Source organism: Eptatretus burgeri, unplaced genomic scaffold (assembly GCF_056783735.1).
Source record: "Eptatretus burgeri isolate ZD-2024b unplaced genomic scaffold, Ebu_testis_v1 Ebu_testis_scaffold_100, whole genome shotgun sequence".
In the NCBI taxonomy this organism is placed as follows: Eukaryota; Metazoa; Chordata; class Myxini; order Myxiniformes; family Myxinidae; genus Eptatretus; species Eptatretus burgeri.
Genome location: NW_028222050.1, coordinates 59,730 through 87,203, shown reverse-complemented (window position 1 = coordinate 87,203; position 27,474 = coordinate 59,730). Strand labels below are relative to the sequence as shown.

At 43.0% G+C, this 27,474-nt stretch overlaps 1 protein-coding gene across 1 annotated transcript; it reads left to right on the top strand.

Annotated features, from left to right (window-relative positions):
- Positions 1-49: 49 nt before the first annotated feature.
- Positions 50-21,181, top strand: LOC147007570 (uncharacterized). The gene is made up of 2 exons (XM_085866884.1): positions 50-6,824; positions 19,273-21,181. Exons 1-2 carry the CDS (start codon positions 6,590-6,592, stop codon positions 20,499-20,501), a joined length of 1,464 nt encoding a protein of 487 aa, XP_085723010.1. The 5' UTR covers positions 50-6,589; the 3' UTR covers positions 20,502-21,181.
- Positions 21,182-27,474: the final 6,293 nt, after the last annotated feature.

The following is a 27,474-nucleotide window of genomic DNA, read 5'->3' as shown; positions in this document are numbered from 1 at the left end:
ATAAAAAATATTTATATGTACTTTAAAACCGCTTGCCAGAAACAACCACACAGGCCGTTCCTTCGCTCTCGCGTGGCCGTACGTGCATGGCCGTACTTGCATGGCTGTATGTGCGTGCCCATACGTGCGTGGCCGTACATACAAAAAAAAAAAACTTTCAAACCGTGTGCCAGAAACAACAACCACACAGGCCGTTCCTTCGCTCTCGCGTGCCCATATGTGCATGGCCCTACATGCAAAAAAAAACTTTCAAACAACCACACAGGCTATTCCTTCACTCTTATAAACGACGACTGGATTGGGGCATTGTGTTTATCTATAAATGCGGATAAGAAATCGAGAAATTATTAGAATACAGTCAGTCATCACTGTCCAAAAGTCGTGCGTGCCCGTACGGAATGTTCACATCATTCCATGAATTATCGCTTGCATTGAAGTAACAACTGCTGTGATACTTACACACAGTGTTAATTAAAATCAAGTTTACCTCCCTGTCTTTGCTTGCCATGACATTCGCTGCCATTTACCATTGGCACTCTTACTCCACGGTAACTAAGGCACCGATTGATCCCCATCGTAACCAGCATGGCACGTGACGTCATCGTCGGCCGGCCGTGCACCGGCCGACGCAGCCACGCCTACGCAGCACGTGTCCTGTCATTGGTTGGTAAATAAATGGCCATAACTTGGGAATCACTTGTACGATTAATATCAAATCTTGAAAAGGCACATCCTCAGGTCCCCAGCAATATATCTGGCAAGTTTCAATTAGATCACACCAGTGGTTGTCAGGAAACAGCGCTCACAGAAACACAGACACACAGACAGACACACGCACACACAGACACAAACACACACACACACACACACACACACACACACACACACACACACACACACACACACACACACACACACACACACACAGACACACACACAGAGATGGCTGGAATTATAGATAGATGAAATGAGGTCAATGAGATGACAAATGAAGGGGTTGAATGCAGACTGCAGAGCAATGAGTAAGGAAACCCGTCGTTGTAAATCGTTTTTACCACCAAATTGAGATGTATTTCGTTGGCAAGCATGTTAAGTGGAGCTGAATTCCTTTACACTTCCAAAGGCCACACCGTTTTGACAATTGGAAACAAAAAAAAAGTTGTGCACTTTTTTTGATAAATTATTTTTGGAACAATTTTTCTTCAATAAATAAATAATAATAAAAATCGTCTCCATGAACATTGTACACACCTCTATCTCGTTAGCACCTCTTCATAAACAACATCGCTGAGGAAACAGCGCTTCTTCCTTGTTTCCTCGTCCAGCGCAAGAATACGGAGGCTTTTAATGGCCAATTATTCAATTAGCGCCAACGTATTTTGCCTTTTCGCAAGGAAAAACACGAAGAGAAGAGAAGAGAAAAAACCCGTAATGGCGAATGCGGCTGAGTTTCTCTTCCCCATCGACCATGGCTACGCAGCAACGCTTCCTGTCATTGGTTGATAAAAATGGCTGCAGCAACGCTTCCTGTCATTGGTTGATAAAAATGGCTGCAGCAACGGTTCCTGTCATTGGTTGGTAAATAAATGGCCATAACTTGGGAAGCACTTGTCCGATTAATATCAAACCTTGAAAAGGCACATCCTCAGGTCCCCAGCAATATACCTGGCAAGTTTCAATTAGATCGGACCAGTGGTTGTCGAGAAACAGCGGTCACAGACACACACACACACACACACACACACACACACACACACACACACACACACACACACACACACACACACACACACACACATTGCTAGAATTATACCTAGATGATTTTATCCAAACAATGACATCATAATGTGAAAAGTAGAAGTGATTCATTAAATTTTGGCACCCCTGCCTCACCTTGCACTTCTTGATGCCATTGAAACCAAGTCCGTCACAATCATTGGAATCTCCAGCAATGAAGCTGAGCCTCTGGTTCTCTTAATCTCACACCGGTGGTCTCTCTGACTTCTCCAGGTTCATTTCTGGTCAGGCATCACTCTGCTTTGTTCTGCACCCCCCCCCACCTTCCCCGAATTTTACTCCAAAGGGCTTTCTTGGTCTTCCAGTAACCCACTTCTGTTGAAACTCCCAAAATCCAGGTTCTTTGCTCACCTCCACTCATTTGTAAATCCTTTCTCAAGCCTGAGGAACCAACTTCCTCAGACTTCAATTTGACTCTTCCATTTTGAAGATGGCTATTCACCCCCCCCCCAATCCATTCTCATGATCTTTTCTCTCCTCTTCAAGCCTTCCTTTCCTCCCCAAGCCCTCTCCAAAATAACAGCCCTCCACAAACCGACCTCTTCTTTTCCAGCTTAATGTGCTTTCCCCCCTTATTCCTCACCATCCTTTTCTTATGCCATCTCCAGTTTTCCTTTCCCCCTTTTGCTGTGTTTGAGCTTGCATTCAGCTTGTTCACCCCTTTATCCACCCACTTCCCGATTCTTCCCCATACCCATTCTTCATCCAAGTGACCCTCCATTGTACCTCCATATTGTTGAAGTTGTGTCCACTCCTCCACCCCACCCCCACCCCACCTTTCACGATGTTCTTTTTGCTCTATTATGGTCGAGTCTTTTCTGTGTTCAAAGTCTCTCATGAGTGCCTCAAAAAAATTAGAAATTTATGATTGGAAAAGTAATTGGTTTTTGGGAAATTTGGGGGGGGGGTTGGGGGACTTCTCTGTACAACATACACTATTTCTGTATCCAACATACACGCTTGGTCTTGTTCCAAGCGTGTGTCGAAGAAATTCTCAATTCCTCCTGTGCATTTGAGTGAATTAAAACAGGAAATACAAATACAAACATGGATATGGAGAATCGGGGCAACACAAGCAACACACTCTTTCCCCAACTCTGCAGTTCACAGAAAGTTTTAATTCTTTAATAGTTTTAAGTGAGACGAGGTCTGTTTACCCTCCAAACATGGTGACGCCAAAGCTGACATGTTGAGGGTTCAGGGAAGAATCACTCACAGCTTTGTTGCAGCAGCCATCTGGAGGTCAACTTAATTTCGAAGGGATAAGGAATATTTATGAACTAAAGGTTGATCTGAGTTTTCAGAGGGGGTGAGATCATCCAACGATGTTTTGATCATCCTCGAGACAGAATGGTGTCAAGATTGCAACCCTTTGGGTGCTGGGATGGATCACACATGGCTCCTTGGTCCGGAGGTCGGAAAGTCAGCCCGCATTGAAAAGGCGAGGGAAAGATTTATAATCTGTTCTGTCCAGTATGAACTTGGCCAGGTTGGTGTTCTTGTGGCCCAACCAGACTTGGGATTGATTTTGTATATTTACATGCATTTTATCATCTATGAATGTGGAACACTGTCAAAAGCTTTCTTGGAGTCAGTCCATCCAGGTGGTGGACAATTTGGTTCTTTGCATTTTGAAATTTTCAAGTCCGGCATTGTTCAGTCTTGGGTGGTGGCCTTTTTGTTCTACGTCCCAACCTCCTTGTTGGCTTCGGTGATGGAACATCATTTCTGTCATGATTCCTGTTGGAAGTTTGTATGTTGTTTGTAGACTTGTTATTGCCTGCTATTTGTAAGGAATTTGAGTTTCTTTCGATTTTTCGATGAGAAATGTGTTTCCTTCTACGAACAACTCATGCACTTCCTTTTCCTCTTGGATCAGTTGTTTGAATGTCCTGGTGTCGTGATTGTGGAGAGCATCAAGTTGTTTCAGCCAGAAGTTTGGAATTCCATCTGTGCCTGGATTTTAAAGTTTGGTGGCATTTTTTGAAGTTGTTTTTAATTATTTATTTCTTTATCAATAATCACTGGGGACATTTCCTCCACCTACATGATGGTGCTTCTTCTTTTCCAAGTCAACGATCCATTCTGCTTCCTTGTTATGTTCCTTTCGATCTCCAAGAATTCCTTTACAGAATGTTTCCCCATCTTTTCTTTTTCAGGGGGAGTTGACACATTCTGTTTTTGTTTCCCTCATTCGTGGAAGAATCTCTTCGGGTTTCTCTCAAACATGTGGTTTTGTTTTGTCCTGTTGTTTGCCTCCTCATACGGTGGTGTTTATTTATTTATTTATTTATTTATTTTTCTTTCCAGCTCTCATTTCCAGATTGAGTTTGTTTTGAACACCCAAGCACTCGAGGTCTTTGTCTCCAATTTTAAATTTTTTTTACATTTTTTAATTCTCTTTTTCAGTTTTGGGTTTCTTTCCTTCCCTGAACTGTTGTATTTGTCCAATGTGTTCGGTGTGTCTGTGTGCACTTGTGTCTGCTGTCTATGTGTCCACGTCTTCATATTCTCACTTTAAAAATTGTCTCTGTTTCCACTTGTCCGATTGATGCAAAATTTTAAACAGAGGAGGAACTCCCGATGGAGAATGTTTTTATTGTTAACATTGTTGTCATATGTCACATGGTATGGCAGCAATATTGAATGAAAGGGCAAATCAGTGTTTCATTTTCTCTGAAACCACTCAACGAAAATAATTGAAACTTTTCATGTGTTATCAACTCCCCATGGGGGTCAAAAGGGTGATCATGATGACGTCATCAGTGAAGTCTTATTCCAGCCATGATTGGTTGAATTGAAATCCTTCTCTGAAAAATATGAAACTTCAAAAAACACATTCGGGGGAGAAACCCTTCAATTGTTCTGTGTGTAACAAGGCCTTTGCTCGTTCATCAACTGCATCAACACATCAAAGAATACACACCGGATATAAACCCCACACGTGTCCTGTGTGTCACAAATCGTTCGATCATTTTTCTAAGTTTTATACACATCAAGGAGTTCACGCCAGAGAAAAACCCGGAGACGCCTGGGGGAAAAAGGGGTTTTGGAACCCGGGACCCCCGTGGGGGGAAAAGTGGTTTTGTAACCCAGGACCCCCGTGGCGGAAAAAGGGGTTTTGGAACCCGGGACCCCCGTGGGGGGATAAGTGGAAGTCCATGCATTGCGTGTCGAGCCATTGTGTAATTATGATGCAACATAGATGCGAAAACAGGAATCCGTATCTTAGACAAGGTTTTGACAAAATAGTGTGGTGGGATTAATTAAGATCAGAGAGTGAGTGGCATGTACTGCAGGATAACAACATCAAATTCAATGGTTTTGATTTTTTTTATTATTATTAAATGGTTCTGACTGTTATATATTAATCAAATGTGTTATCATTACAATCATTCCAGTTATACTTTTAGACATTTTATCATAAATTGAAATTATGTGAAAATAATAAATCTGAACACTATTCAGCTCATCTCCATCCTGTTCGGACGTTACGTCATTCATGACATGACGTAACGCTGTGACGTAGGGAAGACGGACAATGAAAAGGAGACTGTGACGTAAGGTAGACGGACAATGAAAAGGAGACTGTGACGAAGGGTAGACGGACAATGAAAAGGAGACTGTGACGTAGGGTAGACAAACAGGACACCAAAATTTTGCCCCTTCATCCCAGTGCTTAGTTGATACTCGACACGCAAAAAGGGGCTTGGAACGATTCTCCCCCACCCGCCCCCGAATAAGCATCTGCTATTTGTCTCTTTTCTGGCATTTTGATTGATTTTGCTTTGAAATTTATTCTTTATTTCCCTCATAAAATAAAAACTTATTTTACTGAATTAATTTTATTACGAATAAATCATTTGTCGATTTCCAACCTGTCCGTGTTTGGTTTGGAATTGTCACAGAGATCAAGAGATAACATTGATGTTTTGCCGAGGGCTCGCTCCCCGCTCAGGTAACCACGTGACCTCTAGTTGAACTGAATAATTAGACGATGGACATTGGAACTCGTGGTTAACTGGGTGTAGTTCGTGGTTTAAAACAACCCACCGAACCACAACGTTAAATGTGAGCGGTGGCCCCAGGTCCGGTTCGACCGAGGACAACTGGGGATTAATCCCCCTGAGTGACAAGCTGGTGTCTCGGTACCCGTGGCCGCAACAACACGTGCCAACATTCCTACATACCCACATTCCTACATACCCACATTCCTACATACCCATATATAACTCCGTTATGGAGGGAAGATTGTCGATAAATACAAAAACAGAAAATAAAGAACGTTGTTTCGTATCGAGGGAATAATCATCGACGAACTCGGACTCGATTTTCCACTTTCACAACACAATCTGAAACACAAACAATCCGTTAAAACGAAACGTTCAATCTTTGTATTTATTTTAAATCATGGACACGTGATGTGGCGGGAACCAATCAGACACCGCGATCTCCCTGTTCGCTTTTTCCCCAAACAGCTCGCGCTCTTCACTCGGTTACCACAGCGTACCGTCCTTCACCCGACACGACGTGCGGTCCACCATGACCCGAGATCTCAGAGGGAACACCCCGGGATCCACGAGCGGCTCCGATGGATGGTCGGGTTCATGGTCGGTTCACCCGAGGATAAGGGGTCCAGACACGGTACGTGACGTTCACGCCGTACCGAGAACTTGTGTTTCCCGTGCTGATCCGTGCTGTGTGCTAACACAGGAACTCATTGATTTAGTGAATGTCACGATGTCTGGAGCGGAGCCGGAATTGAATTGTGAATGGAAATCTCATCCATGACATGTTACCCTCCCTCTTGTCCATGTATGACATCATTTTATACCTCATCACTTCATTCATCATTCGATTCCTCTTTAATCTCGTTTGCAACAAATCAGATGAAGATTTACTTGTGGTGATGGACCTCTGCACCGGCACACAATGGCCTGTTATTGAGGACTGCAGTGGCATCTTTAACCTCCTCGAGGAATCACTGGATGAAAAGAAAAGAGACTTACCTTTGCTTTCAGAGGAAGGTATGCTCACTGATGCAACACCTTCCCTGTGAATCACCAGGTTGGGAGTTTATAGCTCGTCCTGTACCAACCTTACTTAAAGCCAAATTATGTTCAATATTATATTTAAAGATGTGAAGGGTGAACTAAGTTACCACTAAACTCGTCGGCTGCAAAGCAGAGTTGGTGAGAGTTTACCAGGAAACTAATTAATTCTGCTCGATGGATGGAAGTCACAAGTTCAAGGTCAAAGTTTGACCCAAAAATCATTTTTCACGAAATTTTGACCTGAAACTGTGACCTCGACCTTTGACCTGCTGTAAGAACTGTTATGAAACCATTATCACGGGATAGGTGTATTTGTACCGATTCTGTTTATCTGTTTTGGAAAAATATAAAGGTATACCTGGTGTTGGTTTAATGGTTTGGGTGGTGGGCTTGGTTTACTTGGGTCCTGAGTTCAAATCCCACTTGGCTGTTGAATAAATACCAGGTGGGGTTGACTCAGGTTGTAATCCCTATGAGATTGGCAAAGTGATACCAGCTTCCTGGGATGATTGAGCCGTTTGAGTATCCTGTGTCAGAGTGGTCACCTGTCCAGGATTGTGTCCAATAACCCAGGTAACTGCTGCAGCAGCACTGATGCTCCCTCTGTACAGAGTGTGGTCTTCATGGATGGATCATAAAGGACATGTTTAACAACATTACCCTTCACGAAGGGTCAGGGACGTGAACTATCATGAGCACCTGACTAATGAAATAATTTACAGTTAATCATCACCTCTTTTAATTGAGGAAAGTGTGAAAATGTAATGTATAAAGCTTAATTCGTGTTTGTTTACTTGTTTACCAGCAAATACTTCCTGTCGCTTCGCTAATGGGAATATTCAAGGAAAGAGGGAGAGGAGGGAGGGGACGAGGGAAAGGAGGGAGGAGACGAGGAAAAGGAGGGATGGGAAGGATAGAGGAGAGGATGGAGGTGAGAGGGGAAGAGGGAGAGAGGATGGACGTGAGAGGGGAAGAGAGAGAGAGATGGACGTGAGAGGGGAAGAGAGAGAGAGAGAGGGAAGGGCAGAGGAGGTAGAGAGGTAGGAGAGAGGGATCGGGTGAGGAGAGAGGCAGAGGCAGAAGGCAGAAAGGGAGGAGAGGGGGGAAAGTGTGGAGGGGGAGAGTAGGGGGGTTCTTGCAGATGTAACGTTGAGTTTCACACCCATCCGCGAGACAACACACACATTTATGAATCACCCTGCCTGTGAAACACCGGGATGACAGTTTATAGCTGGGTCGGGATTCAAACCCAGGCGAGACAGCTGAGAGCGAGCATGCGTACCTCTCGGCTATCCTGCCATGATGTGGTAATTCATTGCTGTTGAGGGAGGGGGTGGCACAAGAGGATGGGAAAGCAGCATGAGGGGGAGGGGCATCGTGAGGGTGGAAGGCAGCTTGAGGGGAAGAGAAGGAAGCGCAAGAGGAGCAGAAGGCAGCACGAGGGAAGGGGAATGTTTCATTTCACTCATTTCAAGCGGAGGTTCAAACCAAAGCAAACAACAATGAGCTTCGCAGCGAAGCGGAGGTGATTTTTGCTCACGCCATATGCAGATGTTAGCAGCAAGGATGGTTCATGAAGATGATGTCAGCTGACTTCCAAGCAGAGGGAAGATGACCCCGGTAAAATGATGGAGTAAATAGAGCAGAATGTTTGTAAGTACAACGTGTCGTCGTTTGATTAAATCCGTCAGGGAAGCGACGCACTTCTACTTTTTCGCACACGAAGTGAAAGGTGGAGTTAAGCAGTTTGTTCACTTTGTCTGTCCGTCAATCTGTCGACAAACATTAGTTTATGTTCGAGGAACAACTCCATTTCAGTTGAAAGTTATATTTTGAACATTAATTGGAAAACAAACCTGTAGTTTATCAGTACTTTGGTGATGAATCCGTCTTGATCACACATGCACGGAGAGGAGGAAGATAATCGTTTTAATCTGCCTGCAAAATTGAAACAAAATTGAAAATCATTCCAAACAGGAAACTTACTGTTTTTAAGGATGTTATAAAGCACACAAACAACAGTGTTCCGTCTCCACCTCGAGGCCCCGAAGCGAGTGCACCAGTTACCCACCCGGAGGATGTCACTGCAGAAAGAAAATAAAGACACCAATGTGCCCTTCGTGGTGTTTTATGGGTGAAACCTTCAATGCCTTCATCAAGTATTCACACCCCTTGACTTTTTCACATTTTGTTGTGTTCCAGCCTGACTTCAAAATGGATTAAATTTAAATGTTTTGTCACTGATCAACACAAAATACCCCCTAATGACAAAGGGAAAACATGTTTTGAAATTTTTACAAATTAATGAAAACTGAAAAGCTTAAAATGTCCAATAACCCAGGTAACTGCTGCAGCAGCACTGATGCTCCCTCTGTACAGAGTGTGGTCTTCATGGATGGATCATAAAGGACACGTTTAACAACATTACCCTTCACGAAGGGTCAGGGACGTGAACTATCATGAGCACCTGACTAATTAAATAATTTACAGTTAATCATCACCTCTTTTCACTGAGGAAAGTGTGAAAATGTAATGTATAAAGCTTAATTCGTGTTTGTTTACTTGTTTACCAGCAAATACTTCCTGTCGCTTCGCTAATGGGAATATTCAAGGAAAGAGGGAGAGGAGGGAGGGGACGAGGGAAAGGAGGGAGGAGACGAGGAAAAGGAGGGATGGGAAGGATAGAGGAGAGGATGGAGGTGACAGGGGAAGAGGGAGAGAGGATGGACGTGAGAGGGGAAGAAGGAGAGAGGATGGACGTGAGAGGGGAAGAGAGAGAGGAGGGAGGGGAAGGGCAGAGGAGGTAGAGAGGTAGGAGAGAGAGGGATCGGGTGAGGAGAGAGAGGCAGAGGCAGAAGGCAGAAAGGGAGGAGAGGGGGGAAAGTGTGGAGGGGGAGAGTAGGGGGGTTCTTGCAGATGTAACGTTGAGTTTAACACCCATCCGGGGGATAACACACACATTTATGAATCACCCTGCCTGTGAAACACCGGGATGACAGTTTATAGCTGGGTCGGGATTCAAACCCAGGCGAGACAGCTGAGAGCGAGCATGCATACCTCTCAGCTATCCTGCCGTGATGTGGTAATTCATTGCTGTTGAGGGAAGGGGCGGCACAAGAGGATAGGAAAGCAGCATGAGGGGGAGGGGCATCGTGAGGGTGGAAGGCAGCTTGAGGGGAAGAGAAGGAAGCGCAAGAGGAGCAGAAGGCAGCACAAGGGAAGGGGAATGTTTCATTTCACTCATTTCAAGCGGAGGTTCAAACAAAAGCAAACAACAATGAGCTTCGCAGTGAAGCTGAGGTGATTTTTGCTCACACCATATGCAGATGGAAGTTGCAAGGATGGTTAATAAAGATGATATCAGCTGACTTCCAAGCAGAGGGAAGATGACCCCGGGAAAATGATGGAGTGAATGGAGCAGAATGTTTGAAAGTACAACGTGCCGTCGTTTGATTAAAGCCGTCAGGGAAGCGACGGGTACTTCTACTTCTTCGCACACGAAGTGAAAGGTGGAGTTAAGCAGTTTGTTCACTTTGTCTGTCCGTCAGTCTGTCGACAAACATCAGTTTATGTTCGAGGAACAACTCCATTTCAGTTGAAAGTTATATTTTGAACATTAATTGGAAAACAAACCTGTAGTTTATCAGTACTTTGGCGATGAATCCGTCCCGATCGCACATGCACGGAGAGGAGGAAGATAATCATTTTAATCTGCCTGCAAAATTGAAACAAATTTGAAAATCATTCCAAACAGGAAACTTACTGTTTTTGAGGATGTTATAAAGGACACAAACAACAGTGTTCCGTCTCCACTTCAAGGCACTGAAGTGAGTGCACCTGTTACCCACCTGGAGGATGTCAAGGCAGAAAGAAAATAAATACACCAATGTGCCCTTTGTGGTGTTTAATGGGTGAAACCTACAAACCCTTCATCAAGTATACACACCCCTCGAACCTCTTTCACATTTTCTTGTGTTCCAGCCTGACTTCAAAGTGGATTAAATTTAAATGCTTTGTCGCTGATCAACACAAAAATACCCCCCAATGACAAAGGGGAAATTTTTAAAAAATTTTTCTTACAATTTCATGAAAACTGAAAAGCTTACAACGGGAAATTGTCCCGTTGGAACGTAAATCTTCGCCGCAGTCGAAGGTCTCTTGCACTCTGAAGCAGGTTCTCCTCAAGGAGGAGGAGATTGGGACCATACTCTGTGCAGAGCGTTGGTCCTGCTTAAGCAGTCTACTTGGCTCTTGGACACAATCCTGGACTGGTCGCCACTCCGACGCAGTATACCAGCATGCTGGCACTCACTTTGCCGACCTCGGAAGGATGACAGGCCGAGTTAACCCCACCTGGTATTAAATCAACAGCTGAGTGGGATTTGAACTCAGGACCCTTGGATCCAAAGCCCGGCAACCTAACCATTAATCCAACATCAGGCAGCCAACTCCTCAAGGATTTGCTTGTATTTGGCTCCATTCATTGTTCCCTCTATCCTTGCAAGTCTTCCAGTCCCTGCTGCTGAAAAGCATCCCCATAACACGATGCCACCACCATATTAGAGAACTCCACCATTGAGTCAGTGACCAAGTTTCCGGACCAATTTTTCAATGCAGATTCTGGTAGATGGAGCCAAAAAAAGAAATTTTAGCGAGGCGAACTCCACCAGGGGGCGAAATTCAAAATGGCCACCCAAATCAATATTGTGGTTTTATTTCACTTCTAATTCGTCCAGAACATTCTTTTTGGTGTCTAAATCTATGTTTTGGGGGTCAAGGATTTCAAATCTGACCATAATAATTATGTATATGCAACACCAGAGGGCGTTTTACAATATATATGCCTATACGGAGTTTTTTTTTTAGTTTTGGGTCCGACATTACACTATGGTCAGATTTAAATACTTATTATTATGGTTGTAATTCTATAAACCAGCTGGCAAGTCTATATCTGCAGTGCATGTACAAAATCGTACGTACTGGTTTCTCGATGACAAAGTACAGATGACGTGGAAAATTTAAAATGACCTGACGGGGCTTGCAAGCATCTCTTAAACTTTTGTTCAACCATGCTGTTCATTGAAGATACATGTCCTTATCATTGTTAAGTCACAAACACATCGAAAATGTAATTAATTATTTAGTTAATAAATCATTGACACCTCCAAGGATAAGACTTTATATTTACTAAAATATATAATATGGCATTATATATTGTTCAGTTTCAAGTTGATATTTTATTTAATAACCTAGTCCATGACAGGAAAACCATTATCTTGTCTGCCCCCTTACCTGTGGATTGAGATGAGTATGAACAAGGGTTCAAAGTTGAAGGCTGGATGGCTTAAGATTTTGAAGAATGAGAAAATGCTGCTCACACATACCCGTGCAGTAAACATTGTCAACAGGGTCAGGTCTTCCTTGCATGGAATTGCCCAATCCAGTGAATCTGAACAAGCACACAGTGAAAATACCAGAAATCAACTGGAACCTGATGAAAAGGCTGTACAGGATTTGCAAATGTGTATTAATGAATTTGAATGCGACCCTTTCAATGTGGAAAACACACAGCTGAGATCTCTAATGTCTGGTGTTCCTGCTTCAGATGACCTTATTAAGGACTTTGAGTCAGCTTGGGATGATGGAGAAAATCAGTTCTCAGCATTCTGCAAAGATCGAATGTTCTCAGCAACCAAATCTTTCCATGCAAGTGTCAAGAAGAATTCGAGAAGAAGCTTCAGCAATCCTCCACCAACAAATGAACAAAAAGACAAAAGACCTGCAAAATCTGAAGAAATGGAGAACAAAGCAATGGCATCCATCATTGCAATGGCTGAGAAACATAACAAATAATTTGTTTTGGCAGATTTAATGGAGTACAGAGTCACTAATGAATGCTTACCAATCTTTAATATAAATGGCACAATGAGGAAAACTCAGAAGTCAAAGCTGATTGAAGTCCTCGACTTGGAAAGCCTTCAACATGTCCCAGGTGATTACATAGCCATAATTGACATGAGCGTCATGTGGACGTTATCTCTTCCATCAGCTGAACAACGGAATAAATATGATGGCGAGGTGTTCACTTGGTCGCCTCACAAACAAACGACAAACAACCTCACAAACCAGCCTCACAAACAAAGAACTGATTTACTCTGTCGGACCTGACTGCGAGAATCTCACCAGAGGGGTTAAAGTGTTTGACTATAAGTGCAATCACATCGAGGCAGATACTGTGATGTTTTTCATCGACTCACAGATTCGCAAAGTTGACTCTCAAGTACCAGTCATACTCGATGCTGAAGATACTGATGTTATGATGCTAGTTGCTCATGTTGCTCACAGGATTGATGGCATTTTAGGAATAAAGCACAAAGACACCATCATTGACTGTCATTCCCTCTGTGCAAAGAATGTTGCTGATGTCATCATACCATTGTATGTGCATAGTGGTTGTGATACCACAGCTGCTTTTTTTGGTCATGACAGAAAATCAGTTTTTGAGCAAGGAGTGTGCCAATAAGCCACACCAATTCTGCAGTCGGTTGGCAATGAAATTCCAGCCTCCAATGAAGTTCTGGACAAATGGCCATTTTCACAATGCGATACATCTATGGTGACAAAGTCAGCCAAACACTTGGTTAATCCAGAGCTCAGAAGTGGAAGGATCTCAAAAGGAAGTCGACATCAAGAATACCACCTAACAGAGATCCTCACAACTTGAAGGTGCAGCGAGTGAATTATCAGTCTGACCTGTTTCTCAACTTTGATAAAAGTTAGCTCATTCCATCCCCACTGAACAGTGGGTGGAGGCTGGAGAATGGAAAATGTGTACCCCAGAGGTATAGTAAGCCAGCGCTACCAAAGGACTTAAGAGAATCAATACAGGGTGTAGATGAGGAGGAGATGCCAACGTCTGATGAGTGTGATATTGAAGATCATGATTGCAGTGATATAGAGAGTGATTAATTCAGTAGAATTTAACTATGACAAGCACGACAAGTACTTATTATGTCCATGTTCATGAACATAATAAGAGACATGTCTGTTCATGTTTGATATAGCTTTGTCAAAAGTTGTGCACACACATTACCTTCACTTTGGGACTTAAGAATTGATGACAAGTTAATTGTCAAATTTCATCAGTTTCTTGCATTTTTAACTGGGCTGATGGCATTCAAGGTTGTACAGTCCAGTAAAATGTCGGAGAGTGGAAAAAAAAGTTCAAATATAGGCAAATATAGTGTAAAACGCCCTCTGGTATTTCATATACATAATTATCATGGACAGATTTTAAATCCTTGACCCCAAAAACATAGATTTAGACACCAAAACGAATGTTCTAGACTAATTAGAAGTGATATTAAACCACAATATTGATTTTGGGTGGCAATTTTGAATTTCGCCCTCTGATGGAGTTTGCCCGCACTTTTGAGAGGGGTACCCTCGCTAAAATTTCTTTTTTTGGCCCCATCTACCAGAATCTGCATTGAAGAATTGGTCGCGGAAACTTGGTCATGGACTCAATGTGTCCTCCACTACCATGCCTCACGGTAGGGATGGTTTTGGGTGGGTGATGAGCCATGCTCAGTTTCTGCCAGATGTAGTGCTTTGCATTCAGATCAAAGAGTTCCATTTTCGTCTCATCAGACCACAGAATGTTTTTCCTCTTGCTCTCAAAGTCTTTCACGTGACTTTTTACAAACTCAAGACGTCCTGTCACGTGCCTTTTTCTCAGGAGTGGCTTCCGTCTCGCCAATCTCCCACAAAGCCGACATTTTTGAAGTGCTGCAGAGACTTTTGTCCTTCCGGCAGGTTCTCTCATCTCAGTAAAAGAACTCTGTAGTTCTGTCAGAGTGGTCGTTGGGTTCTTCTTTACCTCCCTGACAAAGGTCCTTCTTGCCCAGTTGCTCAGTTTGTTCGGACGGTCAATTCAAGGAAGAGTCTGGGTCGTTCATATTCTTTCCATTTCCTGATGACGGAGCTCACTGTGATTTTTGGACCTTTCAACACCAGAAATTGATTTCATACCCTTCCCCAGATATATGCCTCCTCACAATTTTATCTCGGAGTTATACGGACAGTTCCTTGGACTTCATGGAAGAGTTTCTGCTCTGACCTGCACTGTCAACTGTGGGACCTCATCTAGAAAGGTGTGTTTTTTTTCGAAATCATGTCAAATCATTTGAATTGGCCACAGGTGTACTCCAATGAAGTTTGTTTTTTTGTGCACATTGTCGAGACTCGTATGAGAGCGAACACACAACACCCAACAAGGGGGGCAGGAGAGGGAAAGACAAAACAATGGGGAACAGAGACATTCGGAGATCTGTGGTAGGGTGAGGATGGGGTGGGCAACATGGGGTATACAAGATGGACACACTACAGGGACTTTCAGGAAGGAAAGCAGGGAATTTGAAGGAGGTGGGTTTGGGGTGGATTAACGGGGGTTGAAAAGATCGTGGTTTTGGATGGTGGAAGATAAGAGGTGGTGGTGAACAGCTGTTTTGAAGAGCTGGAGGGAAGAGTGGGATTAAAGAGAGTGTGGGAGTTAGTTCCAAAGGGGGGAAAAAGAGGAATGAAAGAGTGAAGGTGAGCAGTGATTCTTGGTTTTGGCAGTTTTTCCAGAAAGGGGTTGTTGGCAGACCTTGAGCGCCCTGCGGAAATATGGGGGGGGGGGGACACATGGAAGATCAAGTGGGGCGGCGAAACCGGAGAGGAGACGGTAGAAGACAGAAAGACCACTGACCTGCCTGCGGTGAGAGAGTGAGAGGCCCCAAAACTCAACCTCACCGCTGGAGATGCCAATGATCCTAAATGCCTTTGTTTCCACAGCGTGAATCCGAGAAAGGTGAGAGGGGGGAGCACCAGCCCAGAGAGGAGAGCAGTACTCCATCAGGCTGCAGACGACAGCTTTGTATGTGGTCAGGCGCTCAGGTGGGCTGAGGAATGACTTTACACGACGGAGGATGCCCAGTTGGCGACTGGCTTTGGAGGTCAGTTTGGAAATGTGGCTTTCCCTGGAAAGATTTTGGCAGATAGTGAGACCCAGAAGCTTGAGTGAAAGGACTTCTGAAAGATGATTGTTGAGAAAGTAGATGGGAGGGGGGTTCCAGACTGTCCTTTCGGAGAGGCACAGTGAGAGTGTGAGATTTGTCAGGATTGAAAGACATGTTCCACGTGTTGGACCAGTTTGTGATTTTTATCCAGATCTGCAGAGAGAGAAGAAGCTGCTGCTTGCCGGTCTGAGGGATGACAGATGGTACGGCAGAGGGTGGAGTCATCAGCAAAGAGATAAAGAGGATTTTCCAGAGAGTCGGAGAGATCATTGATGAAAACCAGAAAAAGAACAGGGCCCAGAACGCTACCTTGAGGAACTCCAGCCTGGACAGGAAGAGGGGACGAGAGAACTCCATTTCGGGCCACATGTTGACTGCAACAGGAGAGGAAGTAGAGCGAGATGTCTGGCTGTTATTAGAGAACAACAGAACGTTGACAAGCATGTGGTTAGATGAACCGATTGGAGCGAAGGAAGAACAACAGATATTTCAGGGAAATTGGTCGAAATCAGATCCCGAAGAGATGGAGGCCCCTTGGTTGAGATCCCGGTTGTGAAGTTGACCGATTGAGTCAGTCCCAATGAGTCGCAGAAGTCTTTTGCTGAAATATCATGGCAGGTGACGGAGGTCCCCACACCCAACCAACTGTCATGATGGCAGTTGAAGTCACCACATATGAGGAAGAGAGAGAGTTGGGATGAGAGAATAGAAGTTGATCCATGTTTTCGGAGAGTGAGGTGTAAATGGAGTCATCATTGTTTGGTGGATGGAACAACACACATATATACATGAGGTGGGAGTGGAGGGAAGCCGTAGTCAGAGGTATTCCTGGGTTGTGTGGGGGAGTGAGGTCTGTGCATGGAGAGTGAGAAATAGAGTCTTTGATGAAGAGAGCAACTCCTCCACCGGGACGAGGCTCAGGTCTGTCATACCGGAGGAGGGATTAACCAGGGAGAGATACGAGGGAGAAAGTTGTGGAGACATCTCAAGGATAATCAAAGGAAATTGGATGCCCTGAGCTCAATTTGTAATGCCATAGCAAATTTGTAATGTCTCAGAGGGAGGTTGAATTGGGGTTTTCCAAGCGATGAAGGACAATGTGTGACTTGAAGCATGTGAGGAGGGAGTGGAGGAACGGGCAGGCTGCCTTTTCGATAAGGCCGGCAAGGAGATGCCTGCTATGAAGTCATCTCCAAGATAACAGCAGGTAAGTAGATTTGACAAGTAGACCGACCAGTAGAGTACAGCAACCAACATACAGCAGGGTGAAGTTGGTTCTTTGTCGTCAGGGAATGTGGTCGCCGAAGTATCCCACTCTCAGCATCACGTGGACTCCAGATTCCTCCTTCACTGTTTGAGGAAGTTTTAAAATTAATTTTGTCTCATGAAATTCAGAGAATGTGCCTTTATTGCACCACATTAAATTGAGCAGTTCAGGAGACAGCCTTTCTCTCCTTTGCCTCCTCCGTTTCGTCTCCTCCATTATTCCTCTCTCCTGTCTCTTGACCCAATCCATCAGTATTTCATATCTTCCTCACTGTCGGTGCCTCTTGCATTAAGAGTTGTTTATTGTTGTCAAGGCCAATGCAGCTGCCATCAGTGTCTCTTAACTCGTTTTGTTGCCATTGCTGAGTCTGCTTTGGGTGTATCCATATCCATGATTGTTGATGAGGTCACTCAGTGGGTCCAGAGCCAGACAAAACAAGAGGGGGGAAAGACTGCCTCCCTGGAAGATCCCATGCCGTTTCTTCACATCTGGTATTTAGATATTTCCTTCTGAGTGCTGTACTATCAACGTGGTATTTCAGAGTTCCATTGCTTTCTCAATCAGTTTGATTACTTAGGGATTGATTTCGTATATTTACATGCATTTTATCATCCATGAATGTGGAACACTGTCAAAAGCTTCCTTGTAGTCCATCCAGGCAGTGGACAATTTGGTTCTTCGCATTTTGAAATTTTCAAGTACGGCCTTGTTCTGTCGTCGGTGGTGGCCCTTTTGTTCAACCTCAAAACCTCCTTGTTGGGTTCAGTGATGGAACATCATCTCTCTCATGAATCCTGTTCAAAGTTTGTATGTTGTTAGTGGACTTTTTTTTGGCCGGTATTTGTGAGGAAGTTGGGTTTCTTCAGATTTTTAGATGAGAAATGTGTTTCCTTCTCCAAACCACTCATGCACTTCCTTTTCCTTTTGGATCAGTTGTTTGAATGTCCTGGTGTCGTGATTGTGGAGAGCATCAAGTTGTTTCAACCAGAAGTTTGGAATTCCATCTTTGTCTCCAATTTTGTGTTTGTTTTTTATCCTCCGCCGCGTGGTGGGCGGAAGGGCGATATTGTTGTCACCTGGGTCGTCCGTCCGGCTGTCCGTCCGTCCGTCCGTCCGTCCATCCGTCCGTCCGGGCGCAACATTTACAGCTGTGAGTGCGATAACTCATAAACTGTTCGCCATATCGATTTGAAATTTGAGTCACACATGTACCACCTGAAAAGGAAGAACCCTATTGATTTTGGGCGTGACTGGATCCAATATGGCCGACGAGCCATCTTGAAAAAAATGTTTTTTGTTATAAATTCAAAACCGCTTATCTGATTTCAATTATTTTTCAATGGCGGGGGATTCCCCATCTCTGATGGTGTATTTATTTTTATTTTTTGAATTATCTTTTTCAGTTTTGGGTTTCTCTTTCCTTTCCTGAACTGTTGTATTTGTCCAATGTGTTCGGTGTGTCTGTGTACGTTTGTGTGTGTCTGTCCATGTGTCCACGTCTTCATATTTTCACTTTAAAAATGGTTTTCTCTGTTTCCGCTTGTCCGATCGATGCAAAATTTCAAACTTCGGAAGAACTCCCGATGGAGAATGTTTTTGTTCTTAGGATTGTCGTCATATGTCACATGGTATGGCAGCCATATTGAAATAAAGGGAAAATTTGTATATCATTTTCCCTGAAACCACTCAACGAAAATAATTGAAACTTTGCATATGTTATCAACTTCCCATTGGGGTCGAAAGGGTTATAATGATGACGTCATCAGTGAAGTCTTCTTTCAGCCATGATTGGTTGCGTTGAAATCCTTCTCTGAAAAATCTGAAACTTCATTTATCTGATTCCTGACCCGATGTGAGTGAATAATTAAATGTTTGACGTTCATAACCCATTCCAAGAAACGATGTGATGCAATGGGGTGCATGGATGATACGAGCATGTGGGCCATGATAGTAGTGGGCCATAATAGTGGGGAATTCAGTTAATAATCGAAATTTGTTCAGAATGAACATGCAAGGTGAGACTATGTGCTCTACGAGTGTTGTTCAAGTTGTAAAAGTGATTTATTGATGTTTTTGCTCCATTCTTAATTTGCAGAGAAAAAATTTGAAACGTCTTCATGTGTCAACTCTTCCTCATCAGTGGTCAGAGAAGTTTCTTTCGATCATCACCTGACAGAGACTTTTTGTCAGGATGTTGACAAGTTTAGGGGTGTGTCTACCAACAACAACAACAATAACTGCGACAGGTATATCAATGTCTTGCAACAGGAGAGCCAAAGAAGTGAGAAGACAAACAATTTTGCTGTTACCAACAAAGACTTCACTTCCTCATCGTGTTTAAAAGGATGTGTTGAAATATGCACAGGTGTGACGTCGCACAGGTGCACTGTTTGTCAGAAGGGATTTGCTTCTTCTTCATGTCTGTTGACACATCAAACGTTGCACACCGGTGAGAAATCCCAGAAGTGTCCACAATGCAGGAAGGCTTTTTTTTCTTTATCAAATTTATATCGTCATCAAAAAACACATTCGGGGAAGAAACCCGACAGTTGTTCTGTTTGTAACAAAGCGTTTAATCAGTCATCACAATTACCTGAGCACCAGATATCGCACACCAGGAAGAAACCGTACAATTGTTCTGTGTCTAACAAGGCCTTTGCTCGTTCATCAACTGCATCAACACATCAAAGAATCCACACGGGAGAGAAACCTTACAATTGTTCTGTTTGTAACAAGACTTTTTATCATCAATCAGCTTTATCGACACATCAAAGAATACACACCGGAGAGAAACCCTACAATTGTTTTGGGTGTAACAAAGCGTTCAATCATGTATCAAACTTATATCAACATCAAAGAATACACACTGGAGTGAAACCCTTAAATTGTTCTTTTTGTAACAAGACTTTTTATCATCAATCAGCTTTATCGACACATCAAAGAATACACACCGGAGAGAAACCCTACAATTGTAATGTGTGTAACAAGGCCTTTACTCGTTCATCAACTGTATCGACACATCAAAGAATACACACCGGAACGAAACCCTACCATTGTTCTGTATGTAACAAAGCGTTCACTCATTCATCAACTCTCTCAGCTCATCAAAGAATGCACACCGGAGAGAAACCCCACAAATGTTCTGTGTGTAACAAAGCGTTCAATCAATTATCTAGCTTTCATATACATCAAAGAATACACACCGGAGAAAAACCCTTCAACTGTTCTGTGTGCAAGAAAGCGTTTCATAATCGATCATCTGCATCTAGACATCAAAGAATACATCAAAGCAAAAAATTTCCAGGAACAGGTGCGAGTATATGATGCCACACATGGGATGGAAATAACAGCAAATCCAGCACCATCGATTGCGAAGAAGAGAAATGAAAAATCCAAAAAGATACATCAACAAATATACAATGACAACTGGGAGAACGAGAAAAGAGCAGGAAGATTGTAAAAAGATCTGGAAAGAGTTTGGGAGAGACAAAGAAGGCACTTTGCAGTGGCTTGGAAGATGTCATGTTAACTGGGATGGAGAACGAGTCAGAGTTCAGTGTCTATAGAAAGTCTACACCCCCTTTCAAAATTTTCACCTTTTGATGCCTTATAACCTGGAATTAAAAATCATTGAATCGGACCTTTTCATCTTAATTTACCCATCGTAACCCACAACTTCGAAGTGAAAAAATAATTTTACAACTTTCAAAAAATTTGTTAAAAACACAAAACTAGAATATCTTGGTTGGATAAGTGTCCACCCCCCTTATAATGGCAATTGCAAACGAGCTCAGGTGGAACCAATCACCTTCAAAATCACACACCAGGTCAATTGACCAACTGTTTAAACTGTCGTGATTCTGATGATTTCAGAATAAAACTAGAGGGTGAGCACTCGGGAGAGTGCAAAACCTCCGCCGCCAATACTGCTGGGTCACTCAAGTGAACCTTATATCTTATTCATTAAATATGTCAACAGTGCTGACAGAGTTATAGTTCTTTTCTCCAACATTTTTTTTTGGGGGGGGGGGGTGGGGTTGGAAATCACTTAAAACATGTAGAAATGCAAAAAAAAGAAATCAAAATTTTGTTGAAAAAAAAGTTGCAAAAATTTTTTTCTTGAACAATTTTTTTTTGGGGGGGGCTTGGAAATCACTTCAAACATGTAGAAAAGTTTTAAGTTTTTTTAATGAAAATTTTAAATTTTAATGAAAATTTGACCTTGGGGTCAAATATGTTTGACCTGAGGCGCTAACCATGAAGGTCAAGGCCAATCGCCACCAAAAAAATTAATCAGCTGAGCGCCAGACCATGAACTATATTCCCATGAAGTTTGAAGACGATCCGATCAAAATTACTCAAAAAATAAGGGTTTCGTCGACTCCCCAGATTTGCGACAAAGTGACCTTGACCTTTAAAATGTTATGCGCTGAAAGGGACCTCTATAGGCCTCTGATATGCGAAGTTACAAAAATTTCCAATGATAACTGTGCTCTGCAGAATTTTTTTATACGTGATTACAAACAAACAAACAATAAACAACAAAAAAAAACCAAAAAAAAAAACATACAAGCTGACTAACATATCTTGCAAAAACTTCGTTTTGGCAAGATAACAAACAGAAAGGGGTGAAAACAGTAACCTCCATCCATCTGGCGAAGATGGCGGAGGTTAATCAGCCGTTCCTGTGGGTTTCCACTGCTGGGTAGTAAATTTCACAGCAAATGCTCAACCATGAGCACCGAGGAGATATCAAAAAACCTCTGGGATAAAGTTGTAGAAAGGCACAGATCAGGGGATGAGTATAAAAATATTTCAAGGGCCTTGAATATCCCTTGGAGCACAGTCAAGACAGTTATTATTAAGAAATGGAAAGCGTATGGTACCACAAAGATCCTGTCGAGATCAGGCCTTCCCTCCAAACTGGATGGCCAAGCAAGGAGACTAATCAGAGGCCACCAGGAGGCCAATGGCAACTTTGAAAGAGCTCCAGGTCTTCATGGCAAGCAGTGATCACCGGTGTCCATGTGACAACAATATCCCAAGCACTCCACAAGTCTGGGCTCTCCGATCAGGTGGCAAGAAGGAAGCCATTACACAAAAAAGCCCACCTTGAGTCTTGTTTGAGGTGCACAAAAAAACACTCGAGAGATTCTGAAGCCATGTGGAAAAAAGTTTTGTGGTCTGATGGAACTTATGGGAAAATGCAAAACGCAACATTTGGTGCATAACCCAACAAAGCACATCAGCCAAAGGACACCATACCAACTGTGAAGCCTGGTGGTGGCAGCATCATGTTGTGGCGATGTTTCTCATCATCAGGGACTGGAGCACTTTTTATAGTTTTTGCAGACCAAGTCGAGGCTTGTGTCAGAGCTAATACACAGAAACATATCACAAGGCGCGAGACAAGAAGGAAGGGAGAGGGAGGCACAAAATAGTGCGGAAGAAAGACAGGATATCTGTGGAAGAGAGACCGGGATGGGATGGGGGTATACAATGTGACCGAAGCACACAACCAAAGCCACACTGGAGTGGCTGAGGAACAAAAAGATATCCTTGAGTAGCCCAGTCAGAGCCCTACCTAAATTGAATCGAAAATCTGTGGCATGACTTAAAGATTGCTGTCCATCAACGCTCCCCACCCAAGCAGCTTGACTGAGCTTGAACAGTTTTGTGTAGAAGAATGGGAAATATTGCCCAATCAAGGTATGCAAAGTTGTAAGAGACCGATCCCAACAGACTCACAGTTGTAATTGCTTTCAAAGGTCTTCCACCAAGCATGAACTCAGGGGGGTGGACACTTATCCTTCCAAATAGTCCAATTTTGTATTTTTTTTATTTGTATACCTTGTCGAGGCTCGTATGAGAGCGAACACACAACGCACTTCAAGGGGGCATGAGACAAGAGGGGAGAGAGTGAGAAGGACAAAACAGTGGGGAACAGAGACATTAGGAGATCTGTGGATGGGAGAGGGATGGGACGGGGAACATGGGGAATAGAAGATGGACATTACAGGGACTTTCAGGAAGGAAAGCAGGGGATTTGAAGGAGGTGGGCTTGGGTGGATTATCGGGGGTAGAAAAGATCGAGGATTTGGATGGGGGACGATAAGAGGTGGTGGTGAACAGCTGTTTTGGAGGCCTGGAGGGAAGAATGGGAATGAATAGAGTGAGGGAGTTTATTCCAAAGGCGGGGAAAAAGAGGAATGAAAGAGTGAAGGTGAGCAGTGATTCTTGGTTTTGGCAGTTTTTCCAGAAGGGGGATGTTGGCGGACCTTGAGCGCCCTGCGGAAATGTAGTGGGGACAAATCGCAGAGAGAGCAGGGGGGGCGAGGCTGGAGAGGAGACGGTAGAAGACGGAAAGACCACCGACCAACCTCCAGCGATTGAGTGAGAGGCCCAAAGACTCAGCCTCATCGTGGGAGGTGCCAATGATCCGAAATGCCTTGGTTTCTACAGCGTGAAGCCGAGAAAGGTGGAAATTTTTCATTAATTTTCTGAAATTTGTTGAATTTGTTTTTCATTTGGATGTTGTGGTTGCAGTGGATAAATAAAGGGGAAAATGTCTGATTTAATGGAATTTAATTCCAGGCCAGAAGGCAACAAAAAATGATAATTTTGAAAGGGGGTGTAGACTTTGTATTGGCACTTTAAATACCCAACACAAAGGACACTTTATGAAGATGGCCAGATGGAGTCAATAAGGACAGCTGCAGGTTCTGTAAGGTAGAACCAGGAAACACCATCACCTTCTCTCGAATTATAAAAACCTCATGTCAGAACACCTGTGCACACAAAGGTACAACAAGGTATCGAGAGCAATCCACCGACACCTGTTCAAAAACGTCAATATCCCAGTCTCAGAGAACTCTTGCAAGCACGAACCAATTGTTATACCAGGATCTGAAAAAGGAACCTGGAAGTTGAAGAGCGTCGATATTGCACCAGTTATTATCGGAGCAACGGGAGTGATTCTGTGACTATATAAAAACTAGAACAATTATCCAAAGCCATTTATGAGAAAAGAAATTAGCAGAACAACAATCTGGAAGGGTTTGAAATCCTGAAAAAAGGAATAACAAAACATCGAAAAGAAATGCTTTGAGGGATCGCCTGTCATTATGACGTTATAATTATAACTAACATTATATTATACTAGTGCATGCCCATAGTTGCGTGCCCGTACGTGCGTGCCCGTACATGTGCGCCCGTAGGTGTGGGCCCCAATTGAAACTTGCAGGTATATTGCTGGGGACCTGAGGATGTGCCTTTTCAAGGTTTGATATTAATCGGACAAGCGGTTCCCAAGTTATGGCTATTTATTTATCGACCAATGATGGAACACGGTGCTATGATGTCACAATTGACGCTGGGGACCTGAGTATGTGCCTTTTCAAGGTTTGATATCGTTCTTCTTCATCCGTTTCAGCTGTTTCTCAAGTGTTTCCCAAGTTATGGCCATTTATGATACGGTTGGTCCGATATAATTGATACAATGCCCCAATCCAGTTTTTTTGGCACGTACAGCCATGCACGTACGGGCACGCACCTACGGGCACGCACATGCAAAATTGTTTCATCATTCTTCACCTTTTACTGCCCCCAGCCGCGCAATATCGAAGTATTCGCTTCTTGTTGTTTTGCTTTTCACCCTTTAATCTTGAGGTTACGTCACATTACCCATAAGGCAATGCAGAACCACAAGATAGTGTAGTATTCGATGTATAAAGTCTCTCTACATTTCCTTGAAACACTCCACACGGTTTAACTCGTCACCCAGCAACACGGACATGCCGTCGGCAGTAGTTTACTCAGTGAACATCACCACAATGGTTAAAAAAAAAAAACTGTTTGTGAAAGAAAACTATGATGTTTTACAAGTGCAGTCCCAGAATCGACGTTAAATACGAAAAAAAACCCAAGAAACGGAACAACGTTGGAGGCGCGAAGTATCCATTGTGTGTGTTATTTGATTTACTGGAAAATGATGACCCGTTCATGTAAAGGTCGACACGCTCATTCCGAGAGGTCTTCTAAAACCACAATATTAACGTGGGAACGTGTGGTTGCTTTATTTTGGGGGAAAGAACGCGGTTCGAGGAGGTTCGAGATATTAAAATATTTATTTGTGTTCGAGAAACATCCTTTTACAGGCTTTTGAGGCCGTTTAAAGGGAATTAAAATGATGACTTTTTAAAAAATGTTTTTCATCTTGAAATGCTCTCATCAAATCCTGTAATAAAGTTAACTGGCTTGGGCTGGACGGGACGAGAAACAGCTGAAATGTGAGTGTTATGAAGTGAGAATAAACACAGCGAGTGGGACCCGGAACAGGTGTTTCCAACGACGTCCTCTTTTACTCCATAAAATAAACAATCAAACGGGAGAGCGATGCTGCATGACATCAGCCATTGTGACGGGTGATGTAATTGTTTTGGAGATGGACTGCACAGGGATACACCTCGGGTCCATTCACTTGTCTTTCCCCATGCAGGCAACACATTTATTATTTCTTTGGTTTTGTGTCATTGGGCAGCGAACAGTCTCGACTTTCTTGGCCGATACTAGAACTCGCCACCACCCTTTTGAAAACCTCCCCAATGTTTCCGTGAAGGTTTGTGAATGGTTCCCCCATTGATTAGACACAAAAGTAATAAGGGATTTTATGATGTTGTGCTATACCTTAACGGGCTCCAAATGAAGGATTTTCCTGTGTGGTACTACACCAAACAGTGCATCGTTTGAGTATGTGAAGATCTCTGACCTTGATTTCGCAGATGATGCAGTCATGTTTGTGGAGTCTCTGGATATCCTTTTTGGGGTCCTCAAGGTGCTGAATGAGGAATCAGAGCCGCTGGGATTACGGGTTTCCCTGGGTCAAAACTAAGATCCAGGCTTTCAATGACATCTTGGATGCTGCTGTCTTGTCTGTGTCTGTTTGTGGTGAGGATGTTGAGGTTGTGGAGAGATTCACTTACCTTGGCAGTGATATTCATGTCTGCTGGCTGTGAGTCAGAGGTCAATAGACGTCTGGGTCGGGCCTGTGGAGTCATGGATTCACTGGATCTTGGGTTGTGGCGCTGCCGGTGTCTGTGAGGAGGACGAAAGTCCGAGTCTTCAGGTCCTTGGTGCTTCCAGTCTTGATCTCCGGATGTGAGACTTGGCATTGACCAGGGATCTGAGACGGAGACTTAGTTCCTTTGGTACCAGGTCTCTTCGGAGAATCCTTGGTGCTTGCTGTTCGGACTTTACTGTGTGGTATTGCACCTTAACTATCTCCAAATAAGTTACTTTAATGTGTGGTATTATACCTTAACTATCTCCAAATAAGCGATTTTACTGTGTGGTATTATACCTTAACTATCTCCAAATAAGCGATTTTACTGTGTGGTATTATACCTTAACTATCTCCAAATAAGCGATTTTACTGTGTGGTATTGCACCTTAACTATCTCCAAATAAGTTACTTTAATGTGTGGTATTATACCTTAACTATCTCCAAATAAGTTACTTTAATGTGTGGTATTATACCTTAACTATCTCCAAATAAGCGATTTTACTGTGTGGTATTATACCTTAACTATCTCCAAATAAGCGATTTACTGTGTGGTATTATACCTTAACTATCTCCAAATAAGCGATTTTACTGTGTGGTATTATACCTTAACTATCTCCAAATAAGCGATTTTACTGTGTGGTATTATACCTTAACTATCTCCAAATAAGCAATTTTACTGTGTGGTAATATCCCTTAACTATCTCCAAATAAGCGATTTTTCTGTGTGGTGTTATACCTTAACTATCTCCAAATAATCGATTTTACTGTGTGATATTATACCTTAACTATCTCCAAATAAGCGATTTTACTGTGTGGTAATATCCTTTAACTATCTCCAAATAAGCGCCTTAACTGTCTCCAAAAAAGCGATTTTACTTTGTGGTGTTATACCTTAACTATCTCCAAATAAGCGATTTTACTGTGTGGTAATATCCCTTAACTATCTCGAAATAAGCGATTTTACTGTGTGGTGTTATATCTTAACTATCTCCAAATAAGCGATTTTACTGTGTGGTAATATCCCTTAACTATCTCCAAATAAGCGATTTTACTGTGTGGTAATATCCCTTAACTATCTCCAAATAAGCGATTTTACTGTGTGGTTATATCCCTTAACTATCTCCAAATAAGCGATTTTACTGTGTGGTTATATCCCTTAACTATCTCCAAATAAGCGATTTTACTGTGTGATACTATCCCTTAACAATCTCCAAATAAGCGATTTTACTGTGTGGT

Coding starts and splice junctions, on each gene's coding strand:
- LOC147007570 (XM_085866884.1), top strand. CDS start 6,590: ATGTTACCCTCCCTCTTGTCCATGTATGACATCATTTTATACCTCATC. Junction 6,825..19,272: donor ACCTTTGCTTTCAGAGGAAG/GTATGCTCACTG, acceptor CTTAATTTGCAG/AGAAAAAATTTGAAACGTCT.